This window comes from Dromaius novaehollandiae, chromosome 22, assembly GCF_036370855.1.
Source record: "Dromaius novaehollandiae isolate bDroNov1 chromosome 22, bDroNov1.hap1, whole genome shotgun sequence".
Taxonomy (NCBI): Eukaryota; Metazoa; Chordata; class Aves; order Casuariiformes; family Dromaiidae; genus Dromaius; species Dromaius novaehollandiae.
Window position 1 is genome coordinate 9,544,753 of NC_088119.1, and position 13,751 is coordinate 9,558,503.

Genomic DNA, 13,751 nt, shown 5'->3' on the forward strand with positions numbered 1-13,751 from the left:
AAGACTTCAAATGTGGCATTAACATGCAAGGTGGTTAAACTGTCTGCAGACAAATGTCTGCACAGCATTAGTGGTCTCAGCAACTGGTAGTTGTCAGGAATCCAGCTGCATAAAGGCAAACTGTCTCAACTACACAGGGTATTAACAGATTCTACCTACAGCATTATCATCACAACTTAAAATCCTCATTAGACAAGGCTGTGGACTGCTCAAATTCTCAACTGCAGAGCAATTGCAACTGCTCTGAAAGACAGGTGGATTAAACAAAAAAGATGAAAGCCTCCTGATTTTCACTTCAATCTAAAAATATATATGCTATTCATTATCTTCAAGAGACAAAAGCCACAGCTACATGAACTTTTGTCAGGATCAACAGATCAGGGAAAAGGCTTCTGCACTGACTAGAAGTCTTCAGACCTCTGGAGTACTAAAAGAATGAATTGTATAGTTCCTAGAACTTGTTTTGACGTGCAAATACTCATCTCTAGCCAAATTCTCATTGAGTAGCTCTGTTAAGAGGCGGTAAGGGACACATCCTCTTCATAGTGAAAGACCCAGACATGCCACTTGGTAGTAAACATGCATAAGGAAGAAGATAGTTGAACTCCGTGCGCTAACCCAAGGGGGCTCCAAGAACTCAAATCAAAGCTCTGTAAGGGAACAAAATATCTCCTGCTCCTCAAACTAGCTCTGAAATCAAGGCAAGAAGAATGGGAAACAGGAAACAAAGTATCTTGTGTCTCCCTTAAGACATAAAGGCAATCCAGCTGCCCCTAAGGAAAAGTTAAATCCCAGCATACCTGTTCTAAAAGAGCTTGTCACATCTGTTTTCAAGGACATTTTCCACAGCATTTTCAAACTGAAGACAACTTCTACACCCTGTTAACATTAGCATTTTTCTCCTTACCAGAGCTATCTTACAGTTCACAACAGTTGTGAGTGCTGGATGACCAAGTCATGAGTTGTCTCTGAAGCCCATTTAAGAACATTTAAGCACTGGACTTTATTCACGAGCTGTGTTCCCCTTTTTGGTATATACCTACCGTATGTCAAACAGCAAAGGAACTGCCTTACCCAGCACACGTTGGAGGCCACTCTGGGCTCAGCGCTCAGGCCCTCAATCAGACACTGCAGCAGTGGAGCGAGGTAAATGTCATTGATGGCAGCTTCAGGAAGCATCTCGCAGATCCTGCCCACAGTCCATGCAGTTGTGTCTCGAACCACAACACTAGGGTCCTTCATTAGTTCTATTAGAGTTGGCATAGCCTAGAACATAATTGCCATCAGCAGAAAGGTGGGATTATATTTCATATATGAAATTGCCACTGTTTGACTGTTAACATATTCTCTATGAGCTAGCAATCAATTTTGATGAACAAAATCCATCCTCTAGATCCATTTAAGCCATTGTGCCAATATTTGAAGAGTCATAGAGTTACTTCACAGCGGATAAGTCCTGAGAGTTTAGGCATCTGGAGTCAGGTATTCTGAAGTCCTGTATATTCTTGCGAGTGAAAGCTACATAGCCCAACTACGTGCTCTCAGCCCATGATAAAATATTTCCATTTCAGTAACAGTCAACACAATTCATCACAGTAGCTTCCAGTATCTATGCCAAGCCCCTGCTACCCAAATCTCCCTAAACCATAATGATTAGAAGGCATCCTTTTGCTTTTCCTCAGATTAAGAACAATGTGTAAAGTAAATTGTGTACAAAGTAACTTATGCTCAACTACACCCCGGTACATCCTTCACCTAAATCAAAGTTTTTGTTCTAAGAGCCTCCAAGAGAACACGGTGAGCCTTACCTGTATGACTAGTGGTTTGAGCTGGTTAGGCTCTGGTCCTTCCAAAATGCACCCAAAAGCCATTACAGCTGCATCTCTGTACCGCCAATCTGGATTTTTAATGTGTTCTTTAATAAAGGGCAGCACATGAGGAACAATGTCATCTTCACAGCAGGTTGCCAGGAGCATGAGGCAGACTCCTGCTGCTTTACAGGGGTTCCAGTCATCATCATCGTCATTTTCATCCTAGGAGGAGAACAATACCCATGGTCAGTCTGGGAGAACAACATCCCTTACCAGTCACAGGCAGTGGTATTCTGTTGGATCTACAGCAAGTAACATTGCCTTATTATACAGTGTTATATTTAGAAATTCAGATCTATGAAGTACCAGCTACCTCTCTGGCAGAGAAGCAACCTGAATTGCATCGTCTGTATCTTCCTGTCCTGGGTTAAGGCTGTGAGCTCTTTCCTGACATACCCACACTATTCTCATACGTCTTCCACACTGCTTCTCTCACATCTAGACTGAGATTTTAGGTTTCTTTGATCCATGCCATTGCCTTGCAGAGAGTGGCATGCTGTACCTAGATATAGCCAGTTAAAGAGCTTCTTCCCCCCAACTGCTAGCTCAGCCACTTATCAAATTGCTTTGAAGCGGTGTACCTGTGATTCTCTTATCTGTTTCATCTCTCCCGTTTTAACAATCACTTTAAAACATCCTGCAATTTAACTCCCCACATTCAAACAGACAAAAACAAACAGGGAAACAAGTCAATGGATTCACTAAGAACACAACAAGCATTTTCCCAGTTCACCACTGTAAGATAAATGAACTCCATCCTGTATGGCTTAATTAACAGTTTTATTTTATAATTAGACCTGCTGTAGCAAGTAATTCCATTAATTTTGATTAGACTGAGTCTCCATGAAGTGCTCAGTAGGCACTAAGTAAACGTGGACCTAAGAATTCAATATGTAAAGCTTAAAAATTCCAAGAACGGGATCTCAAATGAAACAAACTGTACACTGGTTTTAAACTTACGAACATTTCATGAGGAACATAGATAACCATAAAGCCTCTACAAATATCATAAATACAAACGTGTGTTAACAGAATACAGCATAAAAATGATACTCCACGCAGTCTCAGTCTCAGCTCTAAAAAATAATGCATCATTCAGTCAGAGTGGTGCATGGTGTCTCATCACAGACCAAGGACTGCTATAACAGGTGCTAAAAACAAGCACACTGTTACAAACTATCCTAGACGGCCTAAAGTATCTTTTAGGCTGAACATAGGAAGAAGCCGCCTACGCAAGCAAGCAACGGCCACCACTGACAGTTTGCCATTCCATTTAAGAGTAGCATCACTGTTTCAGAACTTACTCACGTAACTTAAGATAGGCAACATACATATTTTTCGACATGCATCAGGAAATTTGCAACTCACCTGTTTTGTTAGCGTCTGTGTTAGAATTGGGACCAAATACTGTAGTGCTCCCTTAGCATAAAATTTGCTAGTGTGCTCTGGAGGCCTTCCTTGCTCTGCTGCCTAGACAAAAAAAGGTTACAAAATGATCCTCAGTGGCTACATAGGCATAAGTTCTGAATTATAAACTCCAATGGATACAAGTTCTCTTATTCTGCATGCTTTACTCTCCACCCAACACAAACTAAGTTACCAGTAACACACAGGAATCTGAAGAACACCCCAAACCAACCCCAGTTAAATATTTGAAGCACAAGTGCAATTTGCCATTCTATACACATATCGAGCCCCTCCTCACACAGTGCAAATAAATATTTTCAGTTATGTGCAAGTAACAAGTGACCCCAAGTAGAAGCAGCAAGAGGTCTTCAGCATATAAACTAAAGCTACTTGCGGACTTGTCCTTTTATCCTCGCTATTTCGAGCATTCAACACAAAAGTATATTTAGCTACTTTTAAAGATGGAAATGATTCATCTAGAGCTCTTCGAAGTTTAAGCTATTATTGATCTGTTCAACTAATTTATGCAAACAGCACCTGCATGCAGAACAATACTACAAATTCATCTCTAGCCTGCGCATTGTAAGGGATAATGATTACTTTTATTTCAGCCAATAATTTTATCTTTAACTCATAAATATATAAAACGATCAATCTTTCTGAACGCCAGGTTAGGACTAAGTTGCTCATGCCTATAATAATAGATCCCAGAAGCATTACATGTCAGTGTAACATATGAAGTCTGCAATGCCTCAAAGAAAGCAGGTAACTGGGAGAAATGCTCTCCCTTCATTGCGGTTCATATATTCCACTAACTCAAGATGCCATCTTAATGAAGCAATAGCTCAAAAATCTTCATGATACTGAGAATTTTCTCATGTTACGCTGTGCCTGATGTACATGCTTAACGCGCATTTAGGTTAATCTTACAGGCGCAGCATGGCTTGACTTTGGAATGCTATAGAGTAGTCAGGCAGCTGTCATGTACCATTTTCAAAAAACTAGCACTGGTATGTCACAGTGTATTCTCAAACTGTCAGAGAGTCTTTATCTTAAGTAGCTTCAATTCCCAGACAGGCTGGCATTAAAATCATCTTGCTCCTTTAAAAAGCCAATTTATCCTAATCTAGTAAGCAAAACAGTTTTTATTCAACCTTTACTACAAGTTTTACATCAGGAAACCTATGGAGTCTAAAAAATAATGCAATGGGTTAAAGGGAGTTACAAATGGAGACCCCTGTGCAACCTTAACTAGAGTAACTTCGCATTTACCTTAAACAGCAGAATAAATTAACCATAGCTGAGCCTTGAGTAAGACAGCTATTAGTACCCAAGCTAGCAGCTAAAAAACTAAGCTGGACACCAGGACACTATGCTGATGTCTGCAGCGCACATAATATCCGCAGAGTCAACAAGCCTTGTGGGCTTCATGCAGCCTCAGGTCTCAGCTTCCATAACAGACATGCATCACGTAATATCAGAGTGGTGCATGATGTCTCATCATGGACCCAGGACTCCCATACAAGGCACCGAGATAGGCTTTCATACAGTACTACGCTCCAAAGAACAGGAGAACTTTCAGAGCCATTTCAGCCACAGTATTTCCACATTCTCAAACAGATGATCATGGGCATTCACCACTTTTCAGCAGTCATTTGCAAGCTCACCTCAGATGCCTCTATAGCCAGATCCATCTCCTCATCACAGACATTTGACCAGAATTCTATTCCCTGTAGAGCCACCTCATCTATGTCACTTTTCATCGCTTCAATAGTGATCTTTAGGAACACAAAAGAGAAGGATATTTCAGCAAGTTATTCCTCCTCAAACACATGCTCTTTTTTTTTTTTTTGGACTATGCAGTACAATATTCTAGATTGTCTGAAATGAGACGCCACACGATTGTTCTTGAAGACACCCTCCTCATTTAGAGGCTTATCAGCGACCAGCACCTAGTAAGGACTGCCAAGCAAATCAATTAATCAGCACTGCTCCGACATTTGGAGTCTCACGTCTGAAACACCAGATGTTGGTTTCACGAATTTTGCTTGGAGAGAGGTATCCACAGCACGCAGCCATGGACAGGACTACGTCCAAAGGAAAAAACAAAACAACAAACAAAACACAAATTGGGACTGCAAGAAAGAATTTTTACTCTCGGGTTAAGACAAAGGAGTACAGGCAGAGGTCAAACTACTATAGATGAAAAACTAAGTACTCACAGCAAAAAGAGCAGGACCCATATACGTCTCCATATATTGATAATAAAGGGACATAATCTTCACCAAATTCTGTAAGGCAGCCACTCGTACCTGTAAGAGCAGAAAATGGATCAAAGATGTGACACTTCCGAGTGCTCCGAGAAACAAGCATGATTCTAGCCTATCACAGATCAATAACCCTGCCTTTTTGCTGATTTAGTTTACTCCACATGTAACAAGCTCTCATAAGCTCCTAGTAGTTCTTCTAATTTAAAGTGTTGTCTGAGAATTCACAGGTGCACCAATCATTTTACAGAATACTACCTATTTTATGTAGCACTTCCCAAGAAGGGTGCAATGACAAATCAGGATACATATTTTCACTCACCCTTGTATCCGGACACTGCGTTGCTTCACAGACTACTTGCATAATAAAGTGCCTTTCAGACTGAAGAAGAAATAAAAGAATATTAGAACTGTATTACAAAAGCATCAAAGTCTTTGCAAGTCTTCCTATGGAGGACATATTTTGAGTCTTGACTAGTACAATCACTCATACCGCACCTAAAGATGAAGGAACTGTGCAGTTTACCATTCACTGTGGTATTTTAAATAATTTCTTCCCCCAATGGGAATCCCAAACTTGAATTTTAAAAGACATTTAGCAGGCTTTCCAAAAAAGAAAAATAGGTCAGTACTAAGATGACCACCTTCCTCTAAAATGAAACAAACAAAACCCCTGTTGTCTCCTGAACTATTTCAGCAATTCCTTCAAGAAACCCCCAAACTTGCATAATCCAAGAAACATACGTAAGTTAAGCTATTTACAGTACTGAAGTCCAGTAGAAATACACCTGAATAAATTACGCACCTTCCACCTCAAATTTTGAAAGACTCTAGTTAATCCAAATCAACACCAGCTAGACTCTAGACTAGGAAAACATTTCATTAAAAGAGCTTCTAAGCTGAAGGTTCAATATTAATTCCATTGCATCTTCCCTGTACTCTCCTTGGTAAGGACCTAGAAGATCTACTTAACCCAAAGAAAAAGAAATAAATCAGAAGCCCCTATTCTGAAGACTCTTACCAGTCTTCCTCCCCCCAACAATTTTCAGAGGCAAAGTTAAATCTGGATTGCTGCCACACCACTTGAAAGAAAGTGCTGATCCAAGCTTGTACTCTTACAGCAGCATTATAGAGTAGAGTTTCATCAGGAAGCAGAGCGTCTAATAGGCTAAACTCTAAGGTCAGTTCACATTTATCCAAAAAAATTCAGTGATGCTTCCTTTCCATTGATGAATCTCTGAAGAGTTCCACAGTATCTCTGCATTACAACAATGACACGCCAGATTTAGAGAAATGAATCCAAGTCTCAGTTGCAACAGAATTATCCATCAAAACTCAGCGTGGTGCATGATTTCTCATCATAGACCATGGATTCAGTCCCTGCATTTTAGGCCAAGAACTGTTACTCTTTTCCCCTCACCTCTTTGTCAAAGTTTGCTTTGGTGAATTCCAAAGAGTTCAGGAGTGCATTAGTAGCTGCTAGCTTCACATTGTTGCTGGGCTCTTCCTTTCTCATTCCCTGGATAATGGCTGTCAGGATCTCATTGGATTTGTCCTGAAGCTGCTCTGGGTCCTAAATGAAGCATTGATAAAGTTAATTGCCAGATGAATGACTGTTTTCCCATATTTTAAAGTATTCTCAAAGCTTGATGCTGAAATCTACAGACAGAAACTAAGACATTTAAAGCCAAGAAGCTCTTTGTTCACTCTGAGCACCAGAAAACACAAGGAATTTGTACACCATGACATCTTTATGGCTTCTGAAACAGGAAAGGGAAGATTGAACTGAGTACACATATCCCAGAGGTTTAAGTCGTAAATGCTAAATAAACTCCACTGTTTCAAATAATCTGCCAACAAGCTTCAGACTACTTGACTTCATTCCATTAGCATGTTAAAAACATTGACTTTTCCATTCTGCTATATTCTGAGTAGAGGGGTCTATACCAGCAGTTGTGATTGATACTTTTATTCGTTAAAGGTGACTGTCTTCTTTAAGCATGGGGCAAGGAAACTTTGCATGGACCAGTAGCAAGGACACCTAGCCGTTAAGCATTCAAGGTTTAAAGATTAAAGCTTTGAATACAGACTAAAGACTCATTTTTTCTTCATGGTAAATTTAAGACTGCAACATTCCCAAATAACTATTAATCATTACATCAGAATTTATAAAGCCATAGAGGCTTTATAAAGCTACAAACATAGTGTCACAATGCAACCGACGCAAACTACAAATATTCTGAATCTTGTTTACAAAATACCCATTCAGCAATCAGGGCACCCAAAATTCCAAAAAACAAACCACACTTATCTTCCGAGCAGATAACTAACTTGCACTTCAGTCTTGAATGAACTTGTAACAAACAACGCTTCACCTAGATTCCCTCTCCTGTACAATTGTAGATTTCCTCTGTTTTATATCATTTGGTCTCTGTGAAGTAATTTACCCCTGTTCAAGCCTCTTCCCCCAGCACTTTTGCTCCATTTTCATTTTTAACTTTACATTGGTCAGTGCCACGAGCTGTTCAGGCAATCAGTGTACTGAAAAGCATGCATCTTCTCAGGTGGTTTTCAAAAATCTGATTTGCACTGGTCTTTTCTTATGCCTTATTCTGCTTCTTTCACTACTTGTCCTCATCAATGCATCTATTATTGCTCCTCATTTTATCCTATGGGGTTTCCCTCACTGACTTTTTCCTTTCTTCTTCAGGAAGGGTCCCTTCTGCAGCCATTACATTCTTCAGACCTCTCCATCCACAATGGAAGATTCCCAAACTGATTGCAATATTCCATCCTTATTCCTGCAAAAGGGACAACCCCCAGAGCACCCTACTCTTTTGAACATCTGTAAGCACAGAAGAGGTAGCGGAATAGGCTTACAATCCAACACGTATGTAAGCGGATAGACTAAAAAAAATGAGACAAACCTCCTGTAGCCCAATAAGAAGCACCAAAGAGAAGATTTACCCTTCTAACTCACCACATTGATGCTCAACAAGCAATATGAAGCATGCGCATTCTAAGGCATTAAGTAACACCAAAAAAGCAGCAATCCATTTTTGTTTTTCACTGGTAAGTCAGACAATACACAGGAGTTTTGGGAGCAGTTTGGATTAGCTACTTGATGCAACACATCATGATATGACAAACTACAGCAATAAAACCACACGAACTTCTATAGAAGGTGCCTCAAACAGTAAAACATTCTTGTCCATGTCAGGAAAAAATTCTTGTCCATGTATCAAAAATTCCTAGATTAAGGATAAAGAGACCCCTCATATGAAGGTAATTGTCAAGTTTCCCCAACACACAAATGAATTAAACATTTGTCAACTATCTTTAACCATTTTACACAACTGACATTTAAAGTTTCATAACAGCACCCCTCACCATCACATGACCAGAGGGATATATAGCCTTAAGCCTGCACTTTATGAAAGATGACCTGGATTTGTGTCGTGAAAGCAGGTCAGTTCCTTCAGATATTATTCTTGCATGTTTACTAATACATCATGCTGTTCTGTTCACACCAAGATATCCTCAGGACAAGTATTAGACAACTACAGACAGCATTATGGTCTATTAGATAGAAGTGTAACAAATGAAAGTCTGGAAAAGGCACTGGGGACAGGTTGTAGCAGTACAGCATACTTTAAAAAGATACTTACAATATCCTGACAGATGTATCCAATGGCCTCTAATGTCGACTCTTTCATGTGCTCAGTGCTATGTTGATTTGTAACATTAGCTACTAATTGGGGAATGAGTTCAGGCCACTGGTTCATGGGAATCTCTGCACATGCAATACCAGCCACACACTGAGAGGCTGAGCTGGGCCTGTATGTTTCTGTGCCCAGCGTCTGCAAAACCTGCGACAAGAAATTCGTACATGATTATTTGATGTCAGTAACTAGAGATGGATGGACACCAGCTTGCCACCCAGATTTTCACTCGATAAAGTTATTCCAAATGCACCCCTTCTGCCCATAAAGCAGTTGGTTTGTATTGCTTTCTTGCTCTGCAAGCACTTGACCACAGGCAAATAATGTTTGAAATGACCTTACCCACCGTTACCCATTTCAGGAAGTGAGATACAGTTGTCTGATTACACATATTTCTACCACATCCTTTAAGTCCCATACGTAATGCTGTATATCATCATGCACATTGATGACTCACCGAACAATTCTTTTCTGCTTGTATTATAAAGCAAAGTTACAAAAGCTAAACAAATAGTGGTTTAAAACCCAAAATAATGCTAGATTGTTTATGACAAGATAATCTTAACAGCACTGAGAGTTTTTTTAAATTTATTTCAATTCCAATCAGAAGAACATTCTTTTGTATACTTCAATAACTTTCTTAAAAAGGGGGGCAGGGGAAGACATTTCAGAATTTTCAGTTATAAATCTTAATTGTCTATATATTCCCTTAGCGAATACAGCACTTGGGGTGTTACTTAGCCTCTCCCAAATTAGCTACAACTCTCCTCCCACCCTTGCCCAGCCTGGCCTGCCTCCTGAGATGGGCGAGAAGGGATAGGCTTCATGGCTTTCCCTCTGGTATCCAGAGTAGCAGTGAGCACCAAATACTTCAGTGGCTTCATGATCAGCAGGGAACCGAGTGAACTGAGACCCCGCTAACTCATTTTAAATTTACCATCTAATCAGCATGCACTAATGGACCACTCAATTTCTCAATAGAATAATGGAAATAGTGACAATCCTCAAAGTTAAGAAAAAGCCAGTCGACAGGAATTAAGTAGAAGCATCCAACATATCAGCTTGATAAGACAGAGGACTTTGCTTTAGTTTGACAGAGGGACAGCAATAAACTGGCTTTGTTAGCTTTTAATATACAACAGCTCCAATTTACAGTAAGTTAAGTTTCCCCGTACCTACTTCAATCTTAGCTAATGTAAATAAAAGATTAAAAGTTGTATCATAATCAACTGCCCAACGATACTCTACTATACACAGATTCAGAGACATCTATTAAGACAAAAACATTACATAAAAGCTTATAGCCAATGTGCATTAATTACATAACACTGGGTACGTCAAAGTACACCTTCGTACTTGCAAGTCAAAAAAACCCCAGCCGCTATAGTTTTGTCATTGCAAGTCCTGTACTTTAATTATAAAAGAACACAACAGTCCTCAGGAAATTCCACACCTGCACAAAATTTAAAAATACCATTTCACATTTGGAACTTGCGTATTTATGACTATATTCTACTAACTCCAAGATTTTCTATGGCCTGTGTAAATGTGTGTTTACACATAAAATACGTCTCAAAGACATTAATGAGACTGTAAAACAGTTGAGGAAGCTGTTCAAGTATAAGAATAAAAAGCAAGCATCAATCCAGTTGAAATCAGCTAGTGAGGAAGCCATTCCCATAAACTCCAGAATCACAGGTGACTACTTAAAAATTGCTTGGTAAAAGTATTTACATGCATCAATATAAAAGCAGCAGCCACATATTTGCTTGTCTTTTTAACCTAATACTTCTATAGATTAAACATGCTATAGGCAACAAAGCATCAAAGCACATACAGATTAAACTGTTTCATGAAAGACAAAGGCCAGCAAATGGAAGACTTCAGATAGAAAAGAAAGTACAAGAATTCGTTACTCATCATCCCCAAAGGAAAACAATCAGGCAAAAAATTAGAAGATACAAAACTTACATAATTCTTGACTTCTCTGCGGGCATTGGCATCGATTGCAAGCCATCTCTGTTGGTACTGGGCCTTGATATCTGGGTCCTTGGATGTTAAAGAGTTCTTGATCTGCAAGCCAGCCGCCACTCGAGCAACTTGGCTGTTTCCGGGGTTCGCCAGCACTCTGGACAGTTCCACGAGGAAGGTGGGCTGGGCAGAGGAGAGAGCTGCTGTCACAGGAACACCGCTCCCTCCTCCCGCAGCAACGCGAGCCATTAATTTGGCCTGGTTAATGAGGAAAACCCCGCGTTTATCCAGCAAAACGAGATGAACGCTTATTGAGGTTTCTTCAGTACCAGGCCAACAGCGGACCTCTGCTACCGCACAATGACTGTGTTTCTATCCCAAGATTATGTATGTTAAGCTCCTAATTAGAACTACTGGAAAGCAACATAAATAGGCATTGACTTTGTTGGATTTTTTTCAGCTTACTTGGGAGACTGTTACCTTTGATGCTCCTGCCTACTTTAAGTATTCCTTTAAATAAACTACTTGAGTCTTATGCAAAGTTATGTATTTTCTGGATGGACATCAAACATGGTAAGGAATAACTCTCTACTAATTTCCTTGCTTCAAGGCAAACACCCAAACTATAATATAATACAGGAATCTTTAAAATGTGAAATCAGCTGCTCTCTTGGCACATTAAAATAGATTTGTAAGAGTAAGCTTACTATATACTTCCCCTCAATCAAAGATACATATACACATGTGAAGATTATCCCCACCAAAAAGTGTACACGTGGATAAAAAACACCTGACATCTGTACCACTTGTTTTTGGTGTTATCTAGTGAGAAGCACCTCTGCATTTAAATTTGATTCGGCAATTTGGTAGCTTTACATTTTACAGACTTCTGCTGCATAAAAGATACAGCTAAGGTTTCAATGCAAAACATTTTCATTTAACTGGCCATATGAAGCATTTTGCCCTTTTAAAAGGCAAACAACTTCCTAGTAAATAGTGGAAGCAATGGTACTATTTTCAAACCATTTCACACCAAATAGACAAGGAATAATGTAGCTTTCCAGAAAACATTTCATTTAATATATAGTTGCATGTAATCAATTTTAAAAGCCAGTATAACAGAACTTAAAATACACATGAAGATTTTATGGCCAAAAAAATAGCTATTTTTAAAGCTAGCCTGACTTCTAAAAGTTCAGCAGAAACACAGCGTATGCCCAGTATCTTGGGCTTCACATTTTCAATGATGCAGAATTTGGAAACAAAATAGTTGTCCAGTCAGAAATACCCCGAAATTTTAATGCTCTAGACAAAAACCCTATAAATACACCATAATAATAGAAAACACTTCTCATCCATCAAGAATGCTCACACTTGAGACACTGAGTTTTATAATGCCAGAAATGGGGAACCATTCAGAAAAGTTCACAGGGCAAAAAAAAAAAAAGCGTTGCTGCCAGCTTTGAGAAGAAAAGCTGACTAGAATTCCAAAGTGGAAGAAATGCCCTTGGATTTCTCTCTCAATAAGTTCATAAAAAAATCTATTTTTAAGGAACTTTGAGAATAATTCTTGCTAAAAGTTAGAAGCATTACATTAAGACTCAAACTGAATGCAGTTGCGTATTACTTCTCAACTTCCACACTTACAGAAACAGCAATAAAAATTTCAGAAAAGGGTCTGAATTAAATACAGGAGGGGAAAAGAAAGAACAGGCCTATTTGGATACATCTCCATTAGCTAACTGGGAGTTCGGTTCAAACTTTCGTTGCTTGGCTGCCGCTATCAGTAGCCCCTGGCACAGAAGCTCTAACCCAATCCCACACTTCCTACCTCTTCCTGTCATATTTCCATGCTTCTTTTCTGCTCCCCCAGGCCCAGCTGGAGTTCTTCCTACCCATATACCACTTATTATAATATGAACCACCCAGAACCCTACATCCTTCCTCTCCTTCTTTACCTTCTATGCTTCTTCTGATGAACCCAAGCCTCCTCACTGCACTGGTCACCCAGTTGAGGTGGGACTCCTCAGCCCCCTACTCTTTATAGACCCGCACCCAAACATGCCTTCCCAAACCAGGGCACAAACTTTATCCCCTCGTGCACCCAGCACAAATTCTGCTTCCTCTGCTTGCTGCCTTGACCTCCATGTGCTCTGTGCCAAGAGAGCAGGTAGAAGTGAAACCTTGAGAAGCTGGCTTATCCCCCAGCTTTTTTAAAAGCCTGAAATGCACCAAATCATGAGCTACCCAAGGAGGTCAGTCTGAAATGCTTCATATAACACTGCGCAGGAACATCAATCTAACCCTAAGATCCTAAGATTTTTAGGGGATCCTAGGATTTAAACAAATAGCCGTTCACAAAATTAGAATCAAAACAGGCACTTACACATAAAAGCTATGTCAATTATGGTTCTCAGGGATGTTTCACATAGCTTAAAATGGAACAACAACAATGAAGACCACACTACTTTCACAGTTTACACGAGGGGGGACAAATGCACATATGACTGCTT

General features: G+C 39.7%; 1 protein-coding gene across 2 annotated transcripts in view; it reads right to left on the bottom strand.

Annotated features, from left to right (window-relative positions):
* Positions 1–13,751, bottom strand: part of KPNB1 (karyopherin subunit beta 1) — a 28,110-nt gene that overhangs the window by 12,752 nt on the left and 1,607 nt on the right. For both annotated transcript variants that reach the window (XM_064524661.1, XM_064524660.1), the window contains exons 3-11: positions 11,239–11,421; positions 9,214–9,414; positions 6,966–7,118; positions 5,868–5,927; positions 5,501–5,590; positions 4,946–5,056; positions 3,240–3,341; positions 1,809–2,033; positions 1,075–1,266 (exon numbers count right to left, since the gene is read on the bottom strand). In XM_064524661.1, the coding sequence (XP_064380731.1) occupies positions 1,075–1,266; positions 1,809–2,033; positions 3,240–3,341; positions 4,946–5,056; positions 5,501–5,590; positions 5,868–5,927; positions 6,966–7,118; positions 9,214–9,414; positions 11,239–11,421 (1,317 nt within the window). The remainder of the gene's footprint in view (positions 1–1,074; positions 1,267–1,808; positions 2,034–3,239; positions 3,342–4,945; positions 5,057–5,500; positions 5,591–5,867; positions 5,928–6,965; positions 7,119–9,213; positions 9,415–11,238; positions 11,422–13,751) is intronic.